The 27,768-nt window shown below is 54.9% G+C and overlaps 1 protein-coding gene across 1 annotated transcript in view; it reads right to left on the bottom strand.

Moving 5' to 3' along the window:
- The window catches only part of ZMYND10 (zinc finger MYND-type containing 10), a 56,362-nt gene that overhangs the window by 14,278 nt on the left and 14,316 nt on the right, over window positions 1-27,768 (bottom strand). The window contains exons 6-9 of the mRNA XM_073562541.1: window positions 11,533-11,621; window positions 11,367-11,467; window positions 11,116-11,288; window positions 10,910-11,035 (exon numbers count right to left, since the gene is read on the bottom strand). Of these exons, the coding sequence (XP_073418642.1) occupies window positions 10,910-11,035; window positions 11,116-11,288; window positions 11,367-11,467; window positions 11,533-11,621 (489 nt within the window). The remainder of the gene's footprint in view (window positions 1-10,909; window positions 11,036-11,115; window positions 11,289-11,366; window positions 11,468-11,532; window positions 11,622-27,768) is intronic.

Raw genomic sequence — 27,768 nt, 5'->3', positions numbered from 1 at the left:
GTGAGAAAGTGATGAGATGACGGACGGAGTAACAGCGCAGCGCGGGGGAGGGGCAGAAATCTGAAAATGTCACCACAGGGTACAGACGACCGGAGGTCCGAGCCCTGAGACGTCACCGTGTCAGGAGGGGACAACACTGGATTCTGCAGCTTTCTTATTAGCTGCTCATTGTCTTTTCTCAGGATCTCTGCTTGCTGTGGGTGAATGGCCCTTGTCTTAGCTGAGGGGCCTCTCCGAGAACCAGCCCTGCACGGGGCCAACGTCCGGCCGCTCCGAGAACCAACCCTGCACAAGGTCCAACGTCCGGCCGCTCAGAAAACCAGCCCTGCTCAGGGGCCAACGTCCGGCCGCTCAGAGAACCAGCCCTGCACAGGGGCCAACGTCCGGCCGCTCCGAGAACCAGCCCTGCACAGGGGCCAACGTCCGGCCGCTCCGAGAACCAGCCCTGCACAGGGGCCCACGTCCGGCCGCTCCGAGAACCAGCCCTGCACAGGGGCCAACATCTGGCCGCTCCGAGAACCAGCCCTGCACAGGGGCCCACGTCCGGCCGCTCCGAGAACCAGCCCTGCACAGGGGCCCACGTCCGGCCGCTCCGAGAACCAGCCCTGCACAGGGGCCAACGTCCGGCCGCTCAGAGAACCAGCCCTGCACAAGGGCCAACGTCCGGCCGCTCCGAGAACCAGCCCTGCATGGGGCCAACGTCCGGCCGCTCCGAGAACCAGCCCTGCACAAGGTCCAACGTCCGGCCGCTCCGAGAACCAGCCCTGCACAGGGGCCTACGTCCGGCCGCTCCGAGAACCAGCCCTGCACAAGGTCCAACGTCCGGCCGCTCTGAGAACCAGCCCTGCACAGGGGCCAACGTCCGGCCGCTCCGAGAACCAGCCCTGCACAAGGTCCAACGTCCGGCCGCTCCGAGAACCAGCCCTGCACAAGGTCCAACGTCCGTCCGCTCCGAGAACCAGCCCTGCACAGGGGCCTACGTCCGGCCGTTCCGAGAACCAGCCCTGCACAAGGTCCAACGTCCGGCCACTCCGAGAACCAGCCCTGCACAGGGGCCAACGTCCGGCCGCTCCGAGAACCAGCCCTGCACAGGGGCCAATGTCCGGCCGTTCCGAGAACCAGCTCTGCACAGAGGCCAACGTCCGGCCGCTCCGAGAACCAGCCCTGCACAAGGTCCAACGTCCGGCCGCTCCGAGAACCAGCCCTGCACAGGGGCCAACGTCCGGCCGCTCCGAGAACCAGCCCTGCACAGGGGCCCACGTCCGGCCGCTCCGAGAACCAGCCCTGCACAAGGTGCAACGTCCGGCCGCTCCGAGAACCAGCCCTGCACAAGGTCCAACGTCCGGCCGCTCCGAGAACCAGCCCTGCACAGGGGCCAACGTCCGGCCGCTCCGAGAACCAGCCCTGCACAGGGGCCCACGTCCGGCCGCTCCGAGAACCAGCCCTGCACAAGGTGCAACGTCCGGCCGCTCCGAGAACCAGCCCTGCACAGGGGCCAACGTCCGGCCGCTCCGAGAACCAACCCTGCACAGGGGCCAACGTCCGGCCGCTCCGAGAACCAGCCCTGCACAAGGTCCAACGTCCGGCCGCTCCGAGAACCAGCCCTGCACAGGGGCCTACGTCCGGCCGCTCCGAGAACCAGCCCTGCACAAGGTCCAACGTCCGGCCGCTCCGAGAACCAGCCTTGCACAGGGGCCAACGTCCGGCCGCTCCGAGAACCAGCCCTGCACAGGGGCCAATGTCCGGCCGTTCCGAGAACCAGCTCTGCACAGGGGCCAACGTCCGGCCGCTCCGAGAACCAGCCCTGCACAAGGTCCAACGTCCGGCCGCTCCGAGAACCAGCCCTGCACAGGGGCCAACGTCCGGCCGCTCCGAGAACCAGCCCTGCACAGGGGCCTACGTCCGGCCGCTCCGAGAACCAGCCCTGCACAAGGGCCAATGTCCGGCCGCTCCGAGAACCAGCCCTGCACAGGGGCCTATGTCCGGCCGCTCCGAGAACCAGCCCTGCACAGGGGCCAACGTCCGGCCGCTCCGAGAACCAGCCCTGCACAGGGGCCAACGTCCGGCCGCTCCGAGAACCAGCCCTGCACAAGGGCCAACGTCCGGCCGCTCCGAGAACCAGTCCTGCACAGGGTCCAACGTCCGGCCGCTCCGAGAACCAGCCCTGCACAAGGTCCAACGTCCGGCCGCTCCGAGAACCAGCCCTGCACAAGGGCCAACGTCCGGCCGCTCCGAGAACCAGCCCTGCACAGGGGCCTACGTCCAGAACCAGCTGTCAGTATCCTGACAGCGCTGGCGTACAGCCTTCACTGAGCAGGGACTCACCAGTGCTGTAGGGGTCCCGGGGACAGTAACAGCTGGAAAGTACAGACGCACAGGACCTGAACGCTGAAGTATTAGCAAGCAGGCACGGGACCTACGGTCATGTGACCACAAGGAGGCGGGGCTTAGCGTCCTGCTTGCTAAGATGGAAGAACACGCAGAGTTCGGCAAACCAGAGATCATACACAATACGGGCGAACGAGGTAAAGGAGGGACAAGCAGATGGGAGGTCAGACTAAGCCAAAGGTCATACACAAGAGGGCGGTGCGGTACAAAAGGGACGAGCAGAGAGCAGTCGAGTCACAAGCAGAGGGTCATACACGAGAGGACAGTGCGGTACAAGTGGGTCAGGCAGAACTCGTAACAGGGACAGAACCAGATCACAACCGAACAAGCAACAAGTTATCAGGCACAAGGCACACGTATACAAGAGGTCACTTAACTCAGCTGAGGGCAGGAGTATAACTGACATCGGACCCAGGTCCAGTGAGCATTAAATAGCCACCCTCTGCCAGAGAGAGGCAGAAACAATTAACCCCCTGTCTGACCAGGACGGGCCAAAGCGAAACCCCGTCCTGGATCATAACAGTACCCCCCTCTCAATGGGGGGCCACCGGACCCCCAGGTTTCTCAGGATACTTGGCGTGAAATCCCCGGACCAACCGATCGAGCAGGAACCCACGACGTTCCTCCGGACCGTAGCCTTTCCAATGTGCCAGATACTGAAGGGCATGATGGACCAACCTGGAGTCGACAATTCGTTCCACCTCGTACTCGGACTGCCCGTCTACCAAAACCGGTAGCGGGGAAGCTGATGGTCCCTCCCCACCGGACCTCACAGGTTTCAAAAGGGCCCTATGGAAAACATTTGGGATCCGCAGAGATGGCGGGAGACGCAACCGAAAAGCCACCGGGTTAACTGCTTCGGTAATTTCATAGGGACCTATAAACTTGGGTCCAAGCTTCGCGGAGGGGACCTTGAGCCTTTTATTCTTGGTGGATAACCATACCTTATCCCAAACCTGAAACACTGGTCCCGCGGATCATTTTTTGTCTGCAAAAAATTTAAATTTATCCTGAGCCTTAGTAATGTTACTCTGGACCTCCCGCCATACCTCCTCCAACCGCTGGATCGTCTCATCCGCCCCAGGACACCCAGAATTCAAACGGGAAAATTCTCCAAAATGTGGATGAAACCCATAGTTGCAGAAAAAGGGAGATGTACCCGTAGACTGGTTAATGCGGTTGTTAAATGCAAACTCGGCCAACGGTAACACAGAACACCAATCATCCTGTCGGGCTGAGGTCAAGCAACGCAGAATTTGCTCCAGAGACTGATTGGTCCTCTCGGTCTGCCCATTAGTCTCAGGATGATAAGCGGATGAAAAGGACAGACCAATACCCAACCTCTTACAAAAAGCCCTCCAAAATCTGGAAACAAATTGCACTCCTCTATCAGACACCACATTCAAGGGTACCCCATGCAACCGCACCACATGCTCAACAAACAATCTGGACGATGTTTCCACATTAGGTAGAGCTGCCAAAGGTACAAAATGTGCCTGCTTACTAAACCTGTCCACCACAACCCAAACGACGGTATTACCCTTGGAGGGGGGAAGATTGGTGATGAAATCCATGGACAAGTGGGTCCATGGTCTCTTAGGAATTGGCAGTGGTACCAATTCCCCGGCCAGCCGGTTATGGGGGTTTTTTTCACGGGCACAAACATCACATGCAGACACATATTCCCCAACATCAGAGGCTAAAGAAGACCACCAGAATACTCGAGCAATGGCCTTCCGGGTAGCCGAGATCCCTGGATGTCCACCCAGAACTGAGTCATGGAACTCTCGGAGGACCTTGAGACGAAACTGAGCTGGCACGAAAAGTTTATCCACCGGCTTAGCCGAAGGTGCAAGAGACTGGGCTTCCCGAATCTCCCGTTCCAACATGTTAGAAACACCTGCCACCACCACCCCAGGCTGAAGAATGGAGGATGGAGGTTCCGGGGGGGACACCAGATCTAGACTGCGTGACAAGACATCCGCTCTGACATTTTTGGATCCTGGCCGAAAAGTGATCGAGAAGTTGAATTGGGAAAAAAAAAAAGTGACCATCTAGCCTGCCTGGGAGTCAACCTTTTAGCTGACTCAATGTAAGCTAGGTTTTTGTGGTCCGTAATTACGGTTATAGGATGGACAGCCCCCTCCAAAAAATGCCTCCATTCTTCAAAGGCCAACTTAACGGCCAGAAGTTCTCGATTCCCAACATCATAGTTTCTCTCCGCAGGAGAGAATTTCTTCGAGAAAAAGGCACAAGATCTCAAATTGGTCAAAGTGGCAGGTCCCTGGGACAATACTGCCCCCACCCCCACCTCTGAGGCATCTACCTCGACAATAAATGGTTCAGACGGGTCCGGTTGAACAAGAACCGGGGCAGACATGAAACATTTTTTCAAAAACTGAAACGCCGCTACTGCTGCGGCTGACCAATTCTTGATATCAGCCCCCTTTTAAGTCATGTCTGTGACGGGTTTAACCACCTGTGATAACCCCCTTATAAATTTACGATAATAATTGGCGAACCCTAGGAAACGCTGCAGAGCCTTCAAATCACAAGGTTGAACCCACTCGACAATGGCCTGCACCTTATTAGGATCCATGCGATACCTTTCTGCAGACACAATGAACCCCAGAAACGACAGTTCTTGAACACAAAATAGACATCTTTCAAGTTTAGCAAAGAGACAGTTCTCCCGGAGCCTTTGGAGAACTGCCCGAACATGACCAATGTGAGCCTGTTTATCAGGAGAGTAGATCAGTGAGTCATCCAAATATACCATCATAAAACGTCCAATAAAATCAGAGAACACGTAGTTTATGAAATTTTGGAAGACTGCTGGCGCATTGGTCAGACCGAAAGGCATGACCACATTTTCAAACAACCCTTCAGTAGTGAGAAAAGCGGTTTTCCACTCATCTCCGTCTCGGACTCGGATAAGGTTATATGCTCCCCGTAGATCTAGTTTCGAAAACCACTTAGCTCCGGACAATTGGTTGTATAAATCAGGAATAAGTGGAAGGGGATACGTATTCCTCACAGTTATTTAACTCACGAAAATCGAGGCATGGACGTAAATCACCGTCTTTTTTCTTTACAAAAAAGAACCCCGCCGCCACGGGAGAAACAGAAGGACGAATGTGTCCCTTACGGAGACTCTCGGAAATATATTCCTTCATTGCAGCCCGTTCTGGACCTGAAAGGTTATACAAGTGGGCTTTGGGCAATTTAGCACCTGGAACCAGGTCAATGGCACAATCAAATGGGCGGTGTGGTGGTAAAACCTCAGCCTCTTTTTCAGAGAAAATGTCTGTATAGTCTTTCAGGCACTCCGGAATACCTTCCAGACCCACGGACGACACAGACTCAGTATCAAGACATTTCTCAGAACAATAGGGACCCCATTTAACAATGTCCCGAGATTCCCATTTAATCACTGGATTATGCAGCTGTAACCAGGGGAACCCCAACGCCAGTCCCGCAGGCAGGTTGTCCATAACAAAACATGAAATATGTTCCTGGTGCAAGGAACTTACTTTAAGGAGAAACTCTTCTGTACGAAACATAACTTCATTTTTAACCAGTGGTGTTTTGTCAATGGCAACAATGTGAATAGGAGTCTCCAACCTAACTGTCCCTAACTTACACCTGGATACCAAGTCAGAGTCAATAAAGTTTAATGATGATCCGCAATCCACGAAGGCAGAAATGAATGTGGAGACACTCCCACAACAAAGTTCCACTTGCAACAACATTTTAGAGAAGGCAGAAAAAGGTACCTGAGAGTCTGGGTGACCTCCATAACAATCACCCGGGCTCAGTCGCTTGTTGGTCAGAGGACAGGAGGGGCAATCCTTTTTCCAATGTCCAGAATCGCCACAGAAAAAACAGCATTTTCCCATGAGTCATTGTGTTCTTTCTTTTTCTTTGAGGTCGATGGTCTCCAATGTAGGACTGGCTCCCCTTCCTTGGGAGAATAACGGTGTCTCAATCTGCATCACTCCCCTCGCCCGTAGCCTGCGATCCATTTGGATTGCCTGTGTCATAGCTTCCTCCAGGGAATCAGGCGGAGGGTGGAGAGCCAAGGCGTCTTTCAGATGTTCAGACAGGCCTCTACGGAACAAACCACGGAGGGCGGCGTCATTCCAGCAGACCTCAGCAGCCCAGCGTCTGAACTCTGAACAAAACCACTCGGCTGAGTGCTTTCCCTGGCACACACTCATCACCATGTCCTCAGCCATACGTATCCGATCAGGCTCATCATAAATATGCCCCAGGGCCTCAAAAAATGCATCCACAGTCATACGCTCAGGGGCCGTGGTCGGAAGGGAGAAAGCCCAAGCTTAACAGAGACATAATGACCCCCACTCTCTGGCTTTCACTCCCAGACGAGTGTGGTCTCAAAGAAAAAAAAAAGCTTACATCCCTCCTTGAAAACTCTGAATTCCCTTTTATCTCCAGAAAAGGTATCTGGTAACTTAACCGGAGACTCAGGGGAAACTAATGTAACATCCCGAGCCCCCGATGAGAATACCCCCTGCACAGTGGGTTCGATCAGCTAATGAGACTGAGCCAGGACTCGTTGTTCTCCAAGGAGTTTCTGAGACATCACAGTTAGGTGCTTAACCTGCTCAGAAAGAGCGTGCATAGGATCCATCACACACACACAGGAGAATGGCAGCAGAGAAAAAAAAAAAGGTAACTGTCAGTTATAATGTCAGGATCCTGACAGCGCTGGCGTACAGCCCTCGCTGAGCAGGGACTCACCAGTGCTGTAGGGGTCCCGGGGACAGTAACAGCTGGAAAGTACAGACGCACAGGACCTGAACGCTGAAGTATTAGCAAGCAGGCATGGGACCTACGGTCATGTGACCACAAGGGGGCGGGGCTTAGCGTCCTGCTTGCTAAGATGGAAGAACACTCAGAGTCGGGCAAACCAGAGATCATACACAATACGGGCGAACGAGGTACAGGAGGGACAAGCAGATGGGAGGTCAGACGAAGCCAAAGGTCATACACAAGAGGGCTGTGCGGTACAAAAGGGACGAACAGAGAGCAGTCGAGTCACAAGCAGAGGGTCATACACGAGAGGACGGTGCGGTACAAGAGGGTCAGGCAGAACTCGTAACAGGGACAGAACCAGATCACAAAAAAACAAGCAACAAGTTATCAGGCACAAGGCACACGTATACAAGAGGTCACTTAACTCAGCCGAGGGCAGGAGTATAACTGACACCGGACCCAGGTCCAGTGAGCATTAAATAGCCGCCCTTTGCCAGACAGAGGCAGAAACAATTAACCCCCTGTCTGACCAGGACGGGCCAAAGCGAAACCCTGTCCTGGATCATGACACCAGCCCTGCACAAGGTCCAACGTCCGGCCACTCCGAGAACCAGCCCTGCACAAGGGCCAACGTCCGGGAGCTCCGAGAACCAGCCCTGCACAGGGGCCAATGTTATGATTGAGTCACCGAGGTGGAAAAAACAAAACACAAGCTCAGCCCAGAAAATCAGAGAGGTTGGAAACTAGTGGATTGCAGACCCCTAATCCTATCACACAACTAGCAGTAGCCGTGGAGTGTTCCTACGGTGATACTAGACACCTCGTCACAGCCAGAGATCTACATAAGCCTAAAGAGAGAAAAGGGAAAAACTGACTGCCCCAGAGCAGACCCCAAAGCAATAGGCAGCCCCAACATATAATGACGGTGAAGCAAGATGAAAACACTAACACAGATAGAAAGCTAGGTTGAGCAAACGATGGGGTCCAAGCTAACTAAAAAGGACAGGACAGGACAGAAAAGCTGCTGTCTGCAATCCGAGAAAACCCTGCTAAAAATATTACCAACACAACTGATAAGCAAAAAGGACCCTGAAGTCACTAGACTTCAAACCCTATATCACCACTCAGAATATTCTGGAAGCAGAGCAAAAGAGAACACTGATCAAGGAAAAAGAATCCAGCACACCCTCGGCCGGGGATGGCTGAACTCAGAAAACAAGGTAAACAAAACAAAAACTAATAAGTTCAATAGCAGAGCAAAACTTATCTTTGGAAAGCAGGAATCAGACTGGCCTCCAAGAATCCAGCAGAGAAATCACCAGCGACTCAGAAGGGTGTCGGCTGCCTTATATCCAGTCTGAAGTTCCCGTTACCCAGTCACAATCCACCTGATCAGGTGTTTGGTTTCTTTCATCCAAATCAGCCTCACTACCTTCCTTCACCAGAAGAGGGAGATCCTCGGACACAAAAGGTGAATGAACAGATGAGCTCACAACAGGCCAACGTCCGGCCGCTCCGAGAACCGGCCCTGCACAGGGGTCTTCGTCCGGACGCTCCGAGGACCGTCCCTGCACGGGGTTCTACGTCCGGCCGCTCCGAGAACCAGCCCTGCTCAGGGGCCTACGTCCGGCCGCTCCGAGAACCCGCCCTGCACAGGGGCCTACGTCCGGCCGCTCAGAGAAGCAGCCCTGCACAGGGGCCTACGTCCGGCCACTCCGAGAACCATCCCTGCACAGGGGCTTACGTCCGGCCGATCCGAGAACCAGCCCTGCACAAGGGCCAACGTCCGGACACTCCGAGAACCAGCCCTGCACAAGGTCCAACGTCCGGCCACTCAGAGAACCAGCCCTGCACAGGGGCCTACATCCGGACGCTCCGAGAACCAGCCCTGCACAGGGGCCTACGTCCGGACGCTCCGAGAACCAGCCCTGCACAGGGGCCAACATCCGGACGCTATGAGAACCAGCCCTGCACAGGGGCCAACATCCGGACGCTCTGAGAACCAGCCCTGCACAGGGGCCTACGTCCGGGAGCTCCGAGAACCAGCCCTGCACAGGGGCCAATGTTATGATTGAGTCACCGAGGAGGAAAAAACAAAACACAAGCTCAGCCCAGAAAATCAGAGAGGTTGGAAACTAGTGGATTGCAGACCCCTAATCCTATCACACAACTAGCAGTAGCCGTGGAGTGTTCCTACGGTGATACTAGACACCTCGTCACAGCCAGAGATCTACATAAGCCTAAAGAGAGAAAAGGGAAAAACTGACTGCCCCAGAGCAGACCCCAAAGCAATAGGCAGCCCCAACATATAATGACGGTGAAGCAAGATGAAAACACTAACACAGATAGAAAGCTAGGTTGAGCAAACGATGGGGTCCAAGCTAACTAAAAAGGACAGGACAGGACAGAAAAGCTGCTGTCTGCAATCCGAGAAAACCCTGCTAAAAATATTACCAACACAACTGATAAGCAAAAAGGACCCTGAAGTCACTAGACTTCAAACCCTATATCAGCACTCAGAATATTCTGGAAGCAGAGCAAAAGAGAACACTGATCAAGGAAAAAGAATCCAGCACACCCTCGGCCGGGGATGGCTGAACTCAGAAAACAAGGTAAACAAAACAAAAACTAATAAGTTCAATAGCAGAGCAAAACTTATCTTTGGAAAGCAGGAATCAGACTGGCCTCCAAGAATCCAGCAGAGAAATCACCAGCGACTCAGAAGGGTGTCGGCTGCCTTATATCCAGTCTGAAGTTCCCGTTACCCAGTCACAATCCACCTGATCAGGTGTTTGGTTTCTTTCATCCAAATCAGCCTCACTACCTTCCTTCACCAGAAGAGGGAGATCCTCGGACACAAAAGGTGAATGAACAGATGAGCTCACAACAGGCCAACGTCCGGCCGCTCCGAGAACCGGCCCTGCACAGGGGTCTTCGTCCGGACGCTCCGAGGACCGTCCCTGCACGGGGTTCTACGTCCGGCCGCTCCGAGAACCAGCCCTGCTCAGGGGCCTACGTCCGGCCGCTCCGAGAACCCGCCCTGCACAGGGGCCTACGTCCGGCCGCTCAGAGAAGCAGCCCTGCACAGGGGCCTACGTCCGGCCACTCCGAGAACCATCCCTGCATAGGGGCTTACGTCCGGCCGATCCGAGAACCAGCCCTGCACAAGGGCCAACGTCCGGACACTCCGAGAACCAGCCCTGCACAAGGTCCAACGTCCGGCCACTCAGAGAACCAGCCCTGCACAGGGGCCTACATCCGGACGCTCCGAGAACCAGCCCTGCACAGGGGCCTACGTCCGGACGCTCCGAGAACCAGCCCTGCACAGGGGCCAACATCCGGACGCTATGAGAACCAGCCCTGCACAGGGGCCAACATCCGGACGCTCTGAGAACCAGCCCTGCACAGGGGCCTACGTCCGGCTGCTCCGAGAACCAGCCCTGCACAGGGGCCTACGTCCGGCCGCTCCGAGAACCAGCCCTTCACAGGGGCCTACGTCCAGCCGCTCTGAGAACCAGCCCTGCACAGGGGCCTACGCCCGGCCGCTCTGAGAACCAGCCCTGCACAGGGGCCTACGTCCGGCCGCTCTGAGAACCAGCCCTGCACAAGGTCCAACGTCCGGCCGCTCCGAGAACCAGCCCTGCACAGGGGTCTACGTCCTGGACAGCAGATGGAAACAGGAACGTTCCCATTCATATGGGCACAAGGCTGCCCCCCTGGATGCCGGGACCCCCGCTCATACCTGTTCTAAGATCAGCTCTTTCTTTGGGGAGGCCGCTTCGCTCACTGACAGATGACCGAGGAATCGCTGCAGCTCCGTCAGGTTCGGCAGCTGATCGATGACGACCTCAGTGAGGTGAGAGCGGAGCTGAAACGACAGGACATGGGGTGAGAAATGACGGCTTGAGCTGCCCAGCCTGCACCGGGGGTCCGCTCCGGGGGTCCCACCTTCAGCAGCTGTCCCCGGGTGAAACTGTCGATGTTGTACTTCCGCTGGCACTCCGGCCTCAGCAGCAGGTTGTACAGCGATATCCACACCTGACCATCCAGCTTGGTCATCTTCTGGTGGTCCTCGGCCGGCACTGACAACCAGCGGCCGCTCTCGTACTTCTGCATCAGACCTGCAGGGGGAGACAGTGAGGGATGGGGTATTTATGAGGAGGGGGCTACATGTCGTGGTGCTGGGCGGCGCCTCATACCTTGGCTCCGCCGGCTCCAGGGGCAGCTGTGCAGCAGTTCCACCAGGACGCAGGGCAGGTTGTGGGTGTTGAGCAGGCGGGTGGTAGTGCTCAGCGGGAGGCTGCGGGTATACAGCGTATATCACTCTTAGGCGAGGTCTTACACCCCATCACCCCGGGGACTTACCTGTCTGTGTGGTCGGTGATGTACCGCAGGATAGACAGACACTTCAGGGCAACATCAAAGTCCAGCGCCTCGGCCTGCAGCTTCAGGTCCTGGGGATGATGGGAGTGAACGTCATACGTGGTGTACACAGGTGGCGGCTTTACCACACGCTCTGTACACCTCGCTGCAGGTCAGATGTATCCGCAGAGCATCACCGGTCTGGAAGCTTTGCTGATCCTCCAATCACCTCCAGAGCTGCAATCACATTGCAGCTCTGCGTGTTCAGCGTGCCCTTCAGCAGATGCCGGCACCATACAGTGACCCTGTTATAATCTATAGGTGACGGAGGCTTTACAGCCCAGGAGACCCGCAGCAAGTGATGTGAGCGGAGGAGGCGAAAAATTGGTGTCTGCTCCGCGGCTGACGCTCGTTTCCAGCCGGTCTCACTGTGTCATCAGCCCTCACTAGGTTGGTTGATAAATTAGATTAGTGTACGTCCTGTCCAGGCCGAAATGTTGGAAACCTAAGACATTTTGTGCTACCATTGCTCACCACCGATATCTGTCAGTGAATGGAAACGCACTGGTCACATCTGATCCGAAAATGTTCTAGAACAAAAATGTACAGATCCGAGTGCAGCACCACAAATCTGACTGCACTCAGGAGGAAGCAACAGCTGGCGAAACCGGCAAGAAAACGATAACGGTCGCAAGAGTTTAGCACAAATCCAAGTTACACAAACAGGAGACTACAATCTATTACTCCCCGTTATCGGCCATTACTGGGGGAGGAGACTGTAGGACAGGAGACTACAATCTATTACTCCCCGTTATCAGCCATTACTGGGGGAGGAGACTGTAGGACAGGTGCCCACAATCAGTCACACCCTGCTGAGAGCAGCACCTGTCTTGTGAGCTCCAGGACTTCCAGGAGGAGGCCCAGAGTCTGCCTCTCTTCTCCCCAGGGAGAGGCAGGCTTCCTGGGAGCCAGGCATGGCTTCCCAGGCTTCTGTTCCCCGGTCTGTGCCGGCGGGGGACAGAGAGCAGCAGCAACCGGCCCAGGAGGGCGTGAGGAGATCTGGTCGGATGAGAAAGACCGTACCCACCTACTCCAACCCCGAGACGGCTCATCGTCCGCCCAGAGAGGGAGACAGAGGCACCCCAGGCCCCAGGAAGAAGAGCCCAGCAACATCATGGGGCGAGATGACCTCCAGCGAGTCCACGAGCTCCTTCTCCTCCCGAGTGGTCGCCATGTTGCGAGAGTGCGAGGACGCCGGCAAAGCACTGACCGGGCTGAAGGAGCAGCTGCGGGAGGCACGGATCCTGAACACCCGTGCCTCTAACAAGGAAAGACCCGCGACCTCCCAGAGGTTTAAAGCCCTCAGAGATGAGGTGGTCCGGTTAGTGCTCCTCCGGGAGGGGATTGAGAAAAGCGCAGGTCCCTTCCTGGAGAGGTTTAAGAACCAGCGGCGGTTCTCTGAAATGAAGGGGTTAAATACCTCGGGAGAACTGCCAGCCGGCGTCCTAAGCGAGGAGGAGGACGACGATGAAGTCGTGGCTGGAGTCTCTCGTGCTGGAACAAGCCGGGAGAAAGAGTCGCAGAGCCAGCAAGGAAGCGGCCTCCCGGCACGGCAGAGGACTCCGACAACCCATGCTGGAGTGTCAGCGGAGGAAGAGGAGGAGTGCGGTCTGTTGAGGGAGATCAGAGAGCTGGAGTCTCCTGTGGACCTGACCAGATTCTCCTTCGGGGAGGACGAGCCAGCGGAGGAGACCAAAAAGAGGAGGAAGAAAAAAAAGATGACACAGGAGGTGGTGAGTTACAAATATGTACCAATGTCTGATGTTACACCTACCACCTCCTGTGTAAACCCCACCAAACCTAAAAGCACGGGCTCTGCAGTGGGTCCGGGGCATAGGCAAGGTGGGGAGAGGAGGAGGACGTCCGGCAATGCTGCCGTCTGTGCGGGGAACAGTGCAGGGGGTGAGGCTGTGGAGGTACTCACGGCGCCGGACATAGGGGACCCCGTGGAGTTTCCCTCCCTGCCTGCTGCGGCTAAGCCAGTTATCACCGGGGCCGAGGAGAGCGGGGGGGATGTCCACGCCGTTGCGAAAGGGGGACGGTGTGGGCAGACTACATCCCTGCTCACTGCAGCTGAGCCGGCCGACGCCGGGGCTGTGGGGGGCAGGGCCGAGGAGCATGGTGCGGCGAAAGGGGGGCGCACTGTTGTGACAGGGGCGCAGTGCGCCTCAACAGAGGAGAGGAGGCGCGCAGCTGAGACAGAGCCACAGGAAAAAAAAATGCACTTCAAAAGCAGGGAACATCATCAGCAAGGAACACTGTGCGCTCTGCTGTGACAGGGGGACAGCATGCCCCTAAATGTGATACCAGCACCCCGAAGTCTGTGGCTACAGGGCAGGCAGCCCAGAACAATAAGGGGCACAGTGCTCCAAAAGAACTGCACAATGTCAGCACTGAGCTAATGAAAACGGGTGTGGTGCTGCACCGCTCCCCCGACCCAGCAGGTGTGAGTGCAGAGACTGCAGACACAAGGGAGGAGGGAATGGAGGTGACTGTGGAAGGTGCAGAGAACAGTGGTAATGGGGTGAATGATGGGAGTAGTAGTGGAGTGAATAATGGGAGTTGTGGTGCCGCAAACGTTGGGAGTATTGGTGGAGTGAATGATGGGACAGGTGGTGGAGTGAATGATAGGAGTTGTAGTGCCGCAAATGATGGGAGTACTGCTGGAGTGAATGGTGGGAATAGTGGTTTAGTGAATGATGGGAGTTGTGGTGCCGCAAATGATGGGAGTATTGGTGGAGTGAATGAGGAGAGCAGCACTGGTGTTGGTGGAGGGGAAGTAGGTAGTGGTCCCACTGCCCCCCCAGCGGTGGCGAGGGCTTCAGCCCCTAGCTATTCGGGGGCTGTCACTGCTGGGGGTAGTAGTGCGCCCTTGTCTGGTGGCCCCGAGGACGGTGACTTGCAGCAGCGCTTCCTGGACGCCCTGAAGAAAGGGGAGAGTTCCATCAATGTAGAGGGGAGGGAGGTTGATCTGTCTTTCTGGATAGAGAGACACGGTCTTTCCGCCTTCCGAGATAGAGGGGCAGAGACTGTCTGGTCTCTGCCGACACCAGGGCAGAGGAGTAACCGTAGGAACGTGGCCCGTCTCCAGTGGGTAAGCAAGGATGCCTGTCCTGATCGGTCAAAGGTTGCTGAGCTCCTGCTGGGGATGGGCTTCGCGGCATACGACATCTTTGCCTTGATCCATCCCTATGGGACCTCCTACTTCGATGTCAGCTTCGTGAGACCGGAGGGCCTTGAGCTTTTTTGGTCTCGCCATGAGCTGGCTCGGGGTCGCCCCGAATGGCAAGGTTTCGTCCCTGTCGCAATATCCCGCCAGAACTCGGTCAGGAAGGTGACCGTTTTGACCAGTAACGAGTCACTTTCCTGCATGGACATCTCCACCTGGATTGGTCGATATGGCGACATCGTCGGCATTCCTGAGAAGACCCGCGACGACCATGGTATCTGGTCAGGGGCCTGGACCTTCAAGGTGAAATTGAAGGTTTCAGGAAACACTGTTACCCATATACCTTCCTCTACATTTTTGGGGAGGGACAGGATCCTGATTTTCTACCAGGGGCAGCCTAAGGTCTGTCACAGGTGCGGCAGCCCCACACACTTCAGTGCGCAGTGTACCACCCAGAAGTGCGCACTGTGTGGGGACCTTGGCCATCTCGCTGCTACCTGTGGCAGGATTAGGTGTAACTTGTGTGGTGACCTCGGTCATCCATTCAGTCGCTGTCCGCGTTCCTTTGCCAATGCAGTCCTGAAAGCGGCGAGTGCGGGACAGGCGAAAGCCGGGACTAATCTTGCCGGTGAAAGGACCAGTAGGGGCGGAGGAGGCAGGGAACCGGTGAGGAGCAAGCTGCCGCCATCCAACATCAGGCGGCAGGAGCAACGCCATGGGAACAGGGGGCAGGGAGTAATGACCCTAAACCCTGACCCAGGTACTTCACTTGCAGCTGAGGATCCTAAAGACAGCGAATTGAGTGAGGAAGTCAGGAGACTTGAAAGGGAGGAGCAGGCAGACGCCATGTCCTCCCAGGAACCCTCATCCGGTGACAGTCTGGATGAGGGAGAGGGGGAATGGTCACAACAAAGGAAAAAGGGTAACCGGAAAACAACCAAGGGTAGGAGTGGGTCCGGGTCTCGAGCCTCCGCTCTGGAGTGCGACCCCTCTGATTCTCTGGCCCTGATCCAGGTGCCATTGGAAGGTCCAGCCGCCCCCCCTCTGGTGGATCTCTCCAACCGGTTCGGGGCCCTCCAGGACTCCACTGCAGAGGGGGAGGACAGGGGCCCGGAGCCGGAGGTAGCGGACAGGGATGTTGGGGCTCAGGGGGTCGCTGAGTCTTCTTCTCAGGGAGCAATTAAAGGGCCCTCTGGGGGGGGGACTACCTCGGGACCACCAGACAAGGGCCAGAGTGTATGTAAGGAGAGAATGGATGAGTCTGTGTGTCTTAAGCGCACTAAAAGCTCATCATTGTCTGAGGAAGAGGGTGAAGCTGTTGGGGGTGGGAAGAAAAAGGCTATCTAATCCAATCAATCATGATGGCGGCACCCACACCGTTGACGCTGGCAACCATTAATGTTGCCAGCATAAAGTCAGAAGCGGCAAGGTACACGGCCTTTCATTTTCTCGGCCAACTTGATGCCGACATTTTGTTTTTGCAGGAGACCAGGTTGACTGACCTATCAACCATGCATAAAGCAAAGAGGGAGTGGAGGCATGGGCCCTCCTACTGGTCTCTTGCGGCCGAGCCGTATAGCGGTGTGGCGGTCCTTTTTAAGACCGCAGCGGTTGAATGCAGACGATTAATTGAATTAGAAATGGGGAGATGCTTGATCCTAGATGTCTCCATGGGGGGACAGGAGCTTCGGCTCATTAACATCTACGGTCCCCAATCCAAGTGGGACCGCAAATGTCTCTTCTTGAAGATCAAACCTTTCTTATTTTCAAGTCGGCAGGTGGTCTTTGGAGGGGATTTCAACAACGTCACGAGACCCTGTGATAGAGGAGGTTCTGGGGACCGGCTGACTTATGATTGCGTCGCGCTAAACAGGATAGTAAGTGAGGCACGCCTAGTGGATGTCCACATCCGGCACAACACAGGCAGCACGGGATTCACCTTTTTTAGAGGTAGTCAGTGCAGGTCTAGGATAGATAGGTTTTATTTGAAGGAGGAAGCCGTCTCCTCGCCGTTGTCGGTTGTGGAGGTGGAGTTCTCCGACCACTGTTTGATTATGTTTTCTCTGAACGTTACAGAGACTCCTAGGATGGGAAGAGGTTATTGGAAGCTGAATTCATCACTCCTTGAGGAAGAAGCTGTAAGACGGTCTTTTGAGGATTTTCTTCAGAGCCAGGTACCGCTGCTGGGCCTAAGTAACACTAAGTCAGAGTGGTGGGAGATGTTCAAACATCGGGTGGCGAAATTCTTCCGGCAACTCTCGAACCTCAGAAGCCTGAACAGGGATCGCCTGTATCAGAGCCTGAGGAGGAGACTCGAGCATCTTGTCTCGACTGGAGGTAGCCGCGAGGAGATCTCCGGTGTGAAGTCCTTGCTGAAGAGGTGTCAGTACGATAGGCACGCATCTTTGGTTTTTGAGAGGGACTACGGGAAGTACTACTCGCCTGACCCTTATAGAAGCTGCAAGATGTCAGTGAATAGTAAGATAGTGACGGGGCTAATGGACAGTACGGGATCCTTGAAGAGGTCCAGATCAGGGATCTTGGAGGTCGTCAGTTCATACTACTCACACCTCTTGGGAAGGAGGGAACTGGATCGTGACAGGATGTCGGCTTTCCTGGCTGAAGCTGTTCCGGAGCCAGGGGCTGACCTCTCGCTGGACGTTTTGGCAGAAGCGATCAAAGAAGAGGAAGTGAGACTGGCGATCGATGGGCTCAGGCCCAAAAAATCACCAGGTCCGGATGGCTTAACATCCGAGTTCTTTAGGACCTTTAGGGACTCCTTGGTTCCCCTCTTGACTCAGGTGTTTAATGAGTGTCTCTCCTCGGGCACCCTGCCGAGATCATTAAGGAGGTCAGCTTTGATCATTTTGTCAAAGGGTAAGGATCCGTCACGCAATGAGAATTGGCGTCCCATAGCACTTCTCAATGTGGACAGGAAGGTTTTGGCTAAGATACTTTTCAACAGGCTGGTGAAGTTTGCGCCGCGGCTGCTTTCGGAGGCTCAGAACTGTTGCGCTCCTGGCCGTAGCACTTTCAGTGCTGTTCTGGGTGTCCGAGAGGCCGTGGAGCAAGGCAGGGCAGGCCTTTGGAAGGGGTTCCTGCTGACCCTGGATCAGGCAAAGGCTTTTGACCGGGTTGACCACGAGTACCTCTGGTCCACTCTTTTGAGGTACGGTCTGCCTGGGGGGTTTGTGGACTGGCTTAAGACCTTATACGCTGGGGCTGAGACTTTCCCTCTGGTAAATGGGTGGATTGGACAACCTTTCGGGGTAGGATCTGGTGTCCGTCAGGGCTGCCCTCTTAGCCCATTGCTGTACGCGTTTGCGATCGATCCCTTCCTCAGAAGGATCGAGTGTGGACCGTTGGCGGGGGTGGGGATGGGCGGGGTGGCGCCAGAGGCTATCCTGAGGGTAGTGGCCTACGCGGACGATGTCACCATTTTTGTTTCTTCGCAAGAGGAGGCGATGGTGGTGATGTCAGAAGTGGAGAGCTACTCGGAGGCTTCCGGGTCCATGGTCAACCAGGACAAGTGTGAGAGTCTCTGGCTGGGAGGCGGGGATCCCGGGTTTGATCTTCCGGACACCCTCCCCGAACCCCAAGAACACGCCAAAGTCCTAGGCATCGAATTTGGTCAGGGTGATTACCCCACGAAAAACTGGGAAGGCAGAATCAAAGGTGTCGCTCAAAAAGTGGACCAATGGAAGGGTTGGTCTTTGACCCTGAGGGAAAGGGTTGGCCTGTGCAAAGCTTTCCTGCTCCCCTTACTAATCTACCTGGGCAGCGTCTGTGTCTTGCCAGAGCCTCTCTGGACTCGGGTCTACAGTCTGTTCTTTCAGATGTTATGGGGGAATAGACTGAACCTAGTCAAGCGGGAGGTCACTTACCGCACGAGGAGACTAGGGGGGTTGAATATGGTGAACCCCGTGGTGTTCCTAGTGAACACCTTTTTGAAGGTCAACGTGGCAAACCTCTGGAAAGAGAGGGCTCCTCCGTGGGTATTCTCCTGCAAGGGATGGTTTCAGCCTTTCTTCCAGGAATGGGAGACAGGGGGAAGATTGAAGGATCTTCGCACACCGCATGGGCATCTCCCGGCTTATGTTACCCCGGTTCTGAAGATGATGCGCCGGTGGGGTCTGGGAATGTGGGAGGTGAGGTCCCTCCCGAGGAAACTCCTCGACATGCGGGTCTTGCTTTCGCATTTTCAGAGTCCATTGGTCCTCAAGGACTGCCCAAGTCGGGATCTAGAGGTTGGGTTGAGTTTGTTAAATTCTAATAGGATCCCCAAGAAGTACTGGGACTTGACTTGGCGCTGCTTCCAAGGTAAGTTGTATGTGAGGAACAATCTGAAGTACAGGAGCTCCGAGGACAGGAATTGCCCCCGTGAGGCTTGTGCTAACATGCTGGAAAGCATGGAGCACTTCCTGCTTCATTGTCCCTTTAATACAGAGGTGTACAACAGGGTGGGAGCTTCCATTGGTTGGCCGCGGCTGGCTACTCTGTCCTATGCCGAGTGGGCCTATGGAGCGTTCGGAGACCTCGGGAGAAGGGACAGAGTCACTTTATTTATAGTCAGCGCAGTGGTCAGGTACTTCACGTGGAACGCACGAGTTTTAGTTTCGACGCAGAGTAAAATCCTCCGTGTAGACGAAGTTTATAGCAGCATCCTAGGTGCCCTGGTGAAGGTCCATTCTCTGGAGTATGAAAGACTGGGTGCCCGGAGGGCGGCCCATCTCTGGAGGGGTTTCTCCTTCGGGGTGCCTTAGTCCGTTAGTACTCCTATATCCTGGTGGTGGGCTGATGCCTTTTCACTCTAGAGTTTTGTTTTGAATTTCAGTCTCCTGAATAGAAGGTTTGCAAGCATCGAACTTGAGCCTTAAGTGGTGAGTACGTAGGTTATGTTCTGTAATGTTGGTTTATGTATATATTGTATATAGCGTAAAGTATGTATTGTATATATTGTGTATAATAGAGGGTCTTAGTTAGGTTGGGTGGGGGGATTGGGGGGATGGGGGGTTTTCAACAGCGGTGATAAGAGACTGATCTGGCCTGGTCCAGGCCCCGCCTGGGGAAAAACTTTGGGGCCTGATCCTAGCTCGGAGAAATCCTGAACTTTGTGGCCAGAGCTGGATCAGGGGTGGTGGGATAGATAGAGTAGATGTGTGTTTTATATATAGTGTTAAAAAAAAAAAAAAAAAAGGAAAAAAAAAAAAAAATAAATAAAAGGAAAAATATATAAATATTGTTAATTTTCTATACTATGTTTGTAATTAGGTTTGTCGTAAGTGTGAATGTGGCGGTGTAAGGGGGAGGCTGTGAGGTAAGGCAGTGGGACCAGAGGGTATTAGGTGTGTTCTGGTGTCTTGTACAATATTCGGACTGGTGTCATATGTTTATATTGTATATAGTGTATATAGTATTGTATATAGGACGGTGTTAATGTAGTTCAGGGTTGTATATAATAGTGTGAATGGAGCTGGGTCGGGGGTTTTACATGATTTTATTTATTTATTATTTTAAGGGGGTGCTGGTGTAATTATTGTAATTTTGTTCCTTTTTTTTTTTTTTTTTTTTTTTTTTAGTTTTTAATTTCTTGTTTCTTTAATTTAATTTTCTTTTCCCGTTTTGTAGGTCGAGAATTTCCCTTATTGTTTCCATTTCTTGTTTATTTCTTTGTGTTTGTGTCTGATTTTGTCATATTGTTTCTGATTGGAGTTTTTGTTCTATGTTTGTTCTGTTGTGTTTTATTTGTAACGTCGTGAAGGATTTTATAATAATAAAAAAGACCTACAATCTATTACTCCCCGTTATCAGCCATTACTGGGGGCGGGGACTGTAGGAAAGGAGACTACAATCTATTACTCCCTGTTATCAGCCATTACTGGGGAGGAGACTGTAGGACAGGAGACTACAATCTATTACTCCCCGTTATCAGCCATTACTGGGGGAGGAGACTGTAGGACAGGAGACTACAATCTATTACTCCCTGTTATCAGCCATTACTGGAGGAGAAGACTGTAGGACAGGTGCCCACAATCAGTCACACCCTGCTGAGAGCAGCACCTGTCTTGTGAGCTCCAGGACTTCCAGGAGGAGGCCCAGAGTCTGCCTCTCTTCTCCCCAGGGAGAGGCAGGCTTCCTGGGAGCCAGGCATGGCTTCCCAGGCTTCTGTTCCCCGGTCTGTGCCGGCGGGGGACAGAGAGCAGCAGCAACCGGCCCAGGAGGGCGTGAGGAGATCTGGTCGGATGAGAAAGACCGTACCCACCTACTCCAACCCCGAGACGGCTCATCGTCCGCCCAGAGAGGGAGACAGGGGCACCCCAGGCCCCAGGAAGAAGAGCCCAGCAACATCATGGGGCGAGATGACCTCCAGCGAGTCCACGAGCTCCTTCTCCTCCCGAGTGGTCGCCATGTTGCGAGAGTACGAGGACGCCGGCAAAGCACTGACCGGGCTGAAGGAGCAGCTGCGGGAGGCACGGATCCTGAACACCCGTGCCTCTAACAAGGAAAGACCCGCGACCTCCCAGAGGTTTAAAGCCCTCAGAGATGAAGTGGTCCGGTTAGTGCTCCTCCGGGAGGGGATTGAGAAAAGCGCAGGTCCCTTCCTGGAGAGGTTTAAGAACCAGCGGCGGTTCTCTGAAATGAAGGGGTTAAATACCTCGGGAGAACTGCCAGCCGGCGTCCTAAGCGAGGAGGAGGAGGACGATGAAGTCGTGGCTGGAGTCTCTCGTGCTGGAACAAGCCGGGAGAAAGAGTCGCAGAGCCAGCAAGGCAGCGGCCTCCCGGCACGGCAGAGGACTCCGACAACCCATGCTGGAGTGTCAGCGGAGGAAGAGGAGGAGTGCGGTCTGTTGAGGGAGATCAGAGAGCTGGAGTCTCCTGTGGACCTGACCAGATTCTCCTTCGGGGAGGACGAGCCAGCGGAGGAGACCAAAAAGAGGAGGAAGAAAAAAAAGATGACACAGGAGGTGGTGAGTTACAAATATGTACCAATGTCTGATGTTACACCTACCACCTCCTGTGTAAACCCCACCAAACCTAAAAGCACGGGCTCTGCAGTGGGTCCGGGGCATAGGCAAGGTGGGGAGAGGAGGAGGACGTCCGGCAATGCTGCCGTCTGTGCGGGGAACAGTGCAGGGGGTGAGGCTGTGGAGGTACTCACGGCGCCGGACATAGGGGACCCCGTGGAGTTTCCCTCCCTGCCTGCTGCGGCTAAGCCGGTTATCACCGGGGCCGAGGAGAGCGGGGGGATGTCCACGCCGTTGCGAAAGGGGGACGGTGTGGGCAGACTCCATCCCTGCTCACTGCAGCTGCGCCGGCCGACGCCGGGGCTGTGGGGGGCAGGGCCGAGGAGCATGGTGCGGCGAAAGGGGGGCGCACTGTTGTGACAGGGGCGCAGTGCGCCTCAACAGAGGAGAGGAGGCGCGCAGCTGAGTCAGAGCCACGGGAAAAAAGAAATACACAGCAAAAGCAGGGAACATCATCAGCAAGGAACACTGTGCGCTCTGCTGTGACGGGGGGACAGCATGCCCCAAAATGTGATACCAGCACCCCGAAGTCTGTGGCTACAGGGCAGGCAGCCCAGAACAATAAGGGGCACAGTGCTCCAAAAGAACGGCACAATGTCAGCACTGAGCTAATTAAAACGGGTGTGGTGCTGCACCGCTCCCCCGACCCAGCAGGTGTGAGTGCAGAGACTGCAGACACAAGGGAGGAGGGAATGGAGGTGACTGTGGAAGGTGCAGAGAACACTGGTAATGGGGTGAATGATGGGAGTAGTAGTGGAGTGAATAATGGGAGTTGTGGTGCCGCAAACGTTGGGAGTATTGGTTGAGTGAATGATGGGAATAGTGGTGGAGTGAATGGTGGGAATAGTGGTGGAGTGAATGATGGGAGTTGTGGTGCCGCAAATGATGGGAGTATTGGTGGAGTGAATGATGGGACAGGTGGTGGAGTGAATGATAGGAGTTGTGGTGCCGCAAATGATGGGAGTACTGCTGGAGTGAATGGTGGGAATAGTGGTGGAGTGAATGATGGGAGTTGTGGTGGAGTGAATGGTGGGAATAGTGGTGGAGTGAATGATGGGAGTTGTGGTGCCGCAAATGATGGGAGTATTGGTGGAGTGAATGATGGGACAGGTGGTGGAGTGAATGATAGGAGTTGTGGTGCCGCAAATGATGGGAGTACTGCTGGAGTGAATGGTGGGAATAGTGGTGGAGTGAATGATGGGAGTTGTGGTGCCGCAAATGATGGGAGTATTGGTGGAGTGAATGAGGAGAGCAGCACTGGTGTTGGTGGAGGGGAAGTAGGTAGTGGTCCCACTGCCCCCCCAGCGGTGGCGAAGGCTTCAGCCCCTAGCTATTCGGGGGCTGTCACTGCTGGGGGTAGTAGTGCGCCCTTGTCTGGTGGCCCCGAGGACGGTGACTTGCAGCAGCGCTTCCTGGATGCCCTGAAGAAAGGGGAGAGTTCCATCAATGTAGAGGGGAGGGAGGTTGATCTGTCTTTCTGGATAGAGAGACACGGTCTTTCCGCCTTCCGAGATAGAGGGGCAGAGACTGTCTGGTCTCTGCCGACACCGGGGCAGAGGAGTAACCGTAGGAACGTGGCCCGTCTCCAGTGGGTAAGCAAGGATGCCTGTCCTGATCGGTCAAAGGTTGCTGAGCTCCTGCTGGGGATGGGCTTCGCGGCATACGACATCTTTGCCTTGATCCATCCCTATGGGACCTCCTACTTCGATGTCAGCTTCGTGAGACCGGAGGGCCTTGAGCTTTTTTGGTCTCGCCATGAGCTGGCTCGGGGTCGCCCCGAATGGCAAGGTTTCGTCCCTGTCGCAATATCCCGCCAGAACTCGGTCAGGAAGGTGACCGTTTTGAACAGTAACGAGTCACTTTCCTGCATGGACATCTCCACCTGGATTGGTCGATATGGCGACATCGTCGGCATTCCTGAGAAGACCCGCGACGACCATGGTATCTGGTCAGGGGCCTGGACCTTCATGGTGAAATTGAAGGTTTCAGGAAACACTGTTACCCATATACCTTCCTCTACATTTTTGGGGAGGGACAGGATCCTGATTTTCTACCAGGGGCAGCCTAAGGTCTGTCACAGGTGCGGCAGCCCCACACACTTCAGTGCGCAGTGTACCACCCAGAAGTGTGCACTGTGTGGGGACCTTGGCCTTCTCGCTGCTACCTGTGGCAGGATTAGGTGTAACTTGTGTGGTGACCTCGGTCATCCATTCAGTCGCTGTCCGCGTTCCTTTGCCAATGCAGTCCTGAAAGCGGCGAGTGCGGGACAGGCGAAAGCCGGGACTAATCTTGCCGGTGAAGGGACCAGTAGGGGCGGAGGAGGCAGGGAACCGGTGAGGAGCAAGCTGCCGCCATCCAACATCAGGCGGCAGGAGCAACGCCATGGGAACAGGGGGCAGGGAGTAATGACCCTAAACCCTGACCCAGGTACTTCACTTGCAGCTGAGGATCCTAAAGACAGCGAATTGAGTGAGGAAGTCAGGAGACTTGAAAGGGAGGAGCAGGCAGACGCCATGTCCTCCCAGGAACCCTCATCCGGTGACAGTCTGGATGAGGGAGAGGGGGAATGGTCACAACAAAGGAAAAAGGGTAACCGGAAAACAACCAAGGGTAGGAGTGGGTCCGGGTCTCGAGCCTCCGCTCTGGAGTGCGACCCCTCTGATTCTCTAGCCCTGATCCAGGTGCCATTGGAAGGTCCAGCCGCCCCCCCTCTGGTGGATCTCTCCAACCGGTTCGGGGCCCTCCAGGACTCCCCTGCAGAGGGGGAGGACAGGGGCCCGGAGCCGGAGGTAGCGGACGGGGATGTTGGGGCTCAGGGGGTCACTGAGTCTTCTTCTCAGGGAGCAATTAAAGGGCCCTCTGGGGGGGGACTACCTCGGGACCACCAGACAAGGGCCAGAGTGTATGTAAGGAGAGAATGGATGAGTCTGTGTGTCTTAAGCGCACTAAAAGCTCATCATTGTCTGAGGAAGAGGGTGAAGCTGTTGGGGGTGGGAAGAAAAAGGCTATCTAATCCAATCAATCATGATGGCGGCACCCACACCGTTGACGCTGGCAACCATTAATGTTGCCAGCATAAAGTCAGAAGCGGCAAGGTACACGGCCTTTCATTTTCTCGGCCAACTTGATGCCGACATTTTGTTTTTGCAGGAGACCAGGTTGACTGACCTATCAACCATGCATAAAGCAAGGAGGGAGTGGAGGCATGGGCCCTCCTACTGGTCTCTTACGGCCGAGCCGTATAGCGGGGTGGCGGTCCTTTTTAGGACTGCAGCGGTTGAATGCAGACGATTAATTGAATTAGAAATGGGGAGATGCTTGATCCTAGATGTCTCCATGGGGGGACAGGAGCTTCGGCTCATTAACATCTACGGTCCCCAATCCAAGTGGGACCGCAAATGTCTCTTCTTGAAGATCAAACCTTTCTTATTTTCAAGTCGGCAGGTGGTCTTTGGAGGGGATTTCAACAACGTCACGAGACCCTGTGATAGAGGAGGTTCTGGGGACCGGCTGACTTATGATTGCGTCGCGCTAAACAGGATAGTAAGTGAGGCACGCCTAGTGGATGTCCACATCCGGCACAACACAGGCAGCACGGGATTCACCTTTTTTAGAGGTAGTCAGTGCAGGTCTAGGATAGATAGGTTTTATTTGAAGGAGGAAGCCGTCTCCTCGCCGTTGTCGGTTGTGGAGGTGGAGTTCTCCGACCACTGTTTGATTATGTTTTCTCTGAACGTTACAGAGACTCCTAGGATGGGAAGAGGTTATTGGAAGCTGAATTCATCACTCCTTGAGGAAGAAGCTGTGAGACGGTCTTTTGAGGATTTTCTTCAGAGCCAGGTACCGCTGCTGGGCCTAAGTAACACTAAGTCAGAGTGGTGGGAGATGTTCAAACATCGGGTGGCGAAATTCTTCCGGCAACTCTCGAACCTCAGAAGCCTGAACAGGGATCGCCTGTATCAGAGCCTGAGGAGGAGACTCGAGCATCTTGTCTCGACTGGAGGTAGCCGCGAGGAGATCTCCGGTGTGAAGTCCTTGCTGAAGAGGTGTCAGTACGATAGGCACGCATCTTTGGTTTTTGAGAGGGACTACGGGAAGTACTACTCGCCCGACCCTTACAGAAGCTGCAAGATGTCAGTGAATAGTAAGATAGTGACGGGGCTGATGGACAGTACGGGATCCTTGAAGAGGTCCAGATCAGGGATCTTGGAGGTCGTCAGTTCATACTACTCACACCTCTTGGGAAGGAGGGAACTGGATCGTGACAGGATGTCGGCTTTCCTGGCTGAAGCTGTTCCGGAGCCAGGGGCTGACCTCTCGCTGGACGTTTTGGCAGAAGCGATCAAAGAAGAGGAAGTGAGACTGGCGATCGATGGGCTCAGGCCCAAAAAATCACCAGGTCCGGATGGCTTAACATCCGAGTTCTTTAGGACCTTTAGGGACTCCTTGGTTCCCCTCTTGACTCAGGTGTTTAATGAGTGTCTCTCCTCGGGCACCCTGCCGAGATCATTAAGGAGGTCAGCTTTGATCATTTTGTCAAAGGGTAAGGATCCGTCACGCATTGAGAATTGGCGTCCCATAGCACTTCTCAATGTGGACAGGAAGGTTTTGGCTAAGATACTTTTCAACAGGCTGGTGAAGTTTGCGCCGCGGCTGCTTTCAGAGGCTCAGAACTGTTGCGTTCCTGGCCGTAGCACTTTCAGTGCTGTTCTGGGTGTCCGAGAGGCCGTGGAGCAAGGCAGGGCGGGCCTTTGGAAGGGGTTCCTGCTGACCCTGGATCAGGCAAAGGCTTTTGACCGGGTTGACCACGAGTACCTCTGGTCCACTCTTTTGAGGTACGGTCTGCCTGGGGGGTTTGTGGACTGGCTTAAGACCTTATACGCTGGGGCTGAGACTTTCCCTCTGGTAAATGGGTGGATTGGACAACCTTTCGGGGTAGGATCTGGTGTCCGTCAGGGCTGCCCTCTTAGCCCATTGCTGTACGCGTTTGCGATCGATCCCTTCCTCAGAAGGATCGAGTGTGGACCGTTGGCGGGGGTGGGGATGGGCGGGGTGGCGCCAGAGGCTATCCTGAGGGTAGTGGCCTACGCGGACGATGTCACCGTTTTTGTTTCTTCGCGAGAGGAGGCGATGGTGGTGATGTCAGAAGTGGAGAGCTACTCGGAGGCTTCCGGGTCCAAGGTCAACCAGGACAAGTGTGAGAGTCTCTGGCTGGGAGGCGGGGATCCCGGGTTTGATCTTCCGGACACCCTCCCCGAACCCCAAGAACACGCCAAAGTCCTAGGCATCGAATTTGGTCAGGGTGATTACCCCACGAAAAACTGGGAAGGCAGAATCAAAGGTGTCGCTCAAAAAGTGGACCAATGGAAGGGTTGGTCTTTGACCCTGAGGGAAAGGGTTGGCCTGTGCAAAGCTTTCCTGCTCCCCTTACTACTCTACCTGGGCAGCGTCTGTGTCTTGCCAGAGCCTCTCTGGACTCGGGTCTACAGTCTGTTCTTTCAGATGTTATGGGGGAATAGACTGAACCTAGTCAAGCGGGAGGTCACTTACCGCACGAGGAGACTAGGGGGGTTGAATATGGTGAACCCCGTGGTGTTCCTAGTGAACACCTTTTTGAAGGTCAACGTGGCAAACCTCTGGAAAGAGAGGGCTCCTCCGTGGGTATTCTCCTGCAAGGGATGGTTTCAGCCTTTCTTCCAGGAATGGGAGACAGGGGGAAGATTGAAGGATCTTCGCACACCGCATGGGCATCTCCCGGCTTATGTTACCCCGGTTCTGAAGATGATGCGCCGGTGGGGTCTGGGAATGTGGGAGGTGAGGTCCCTCCCGAGGAAACTCCTCGACATGCGGGTCTTGCTTTCGCATTTTCAGAGTCCATTGGTCCTCAAGGACTGCCCAAGTCGGGATCTAGAGGTTGGGTTGAGTTTGTTAAATTCTAATAGGATCCCCAAGAAGTACTGGGACTTGACTTGGCGCTGCTTCCAA

The sequence above is a fragment of the Dendrobates tinctorius genome, unplaced genomic scaffold, assembly GCF_039654945.1.
Source record: "Dendrobates tinctorius isolate UK_male_01 unplaced genomic scaffold, ASM3965494v1 ptg000357l, whole genome shotgun sequence".
Classification (NCBI taxonomy): Eukaryota; Metazoa; Chordata; class Amphibia; order Anura; family Dendrobatidae; genus Dendrobates; species Dendrobates tinctorius.
The sequence above is the reverse complement of the archived record's forward strand: the minus strand, read 5'-3'. Positions and strand labels throughout refer to the sequence as shown.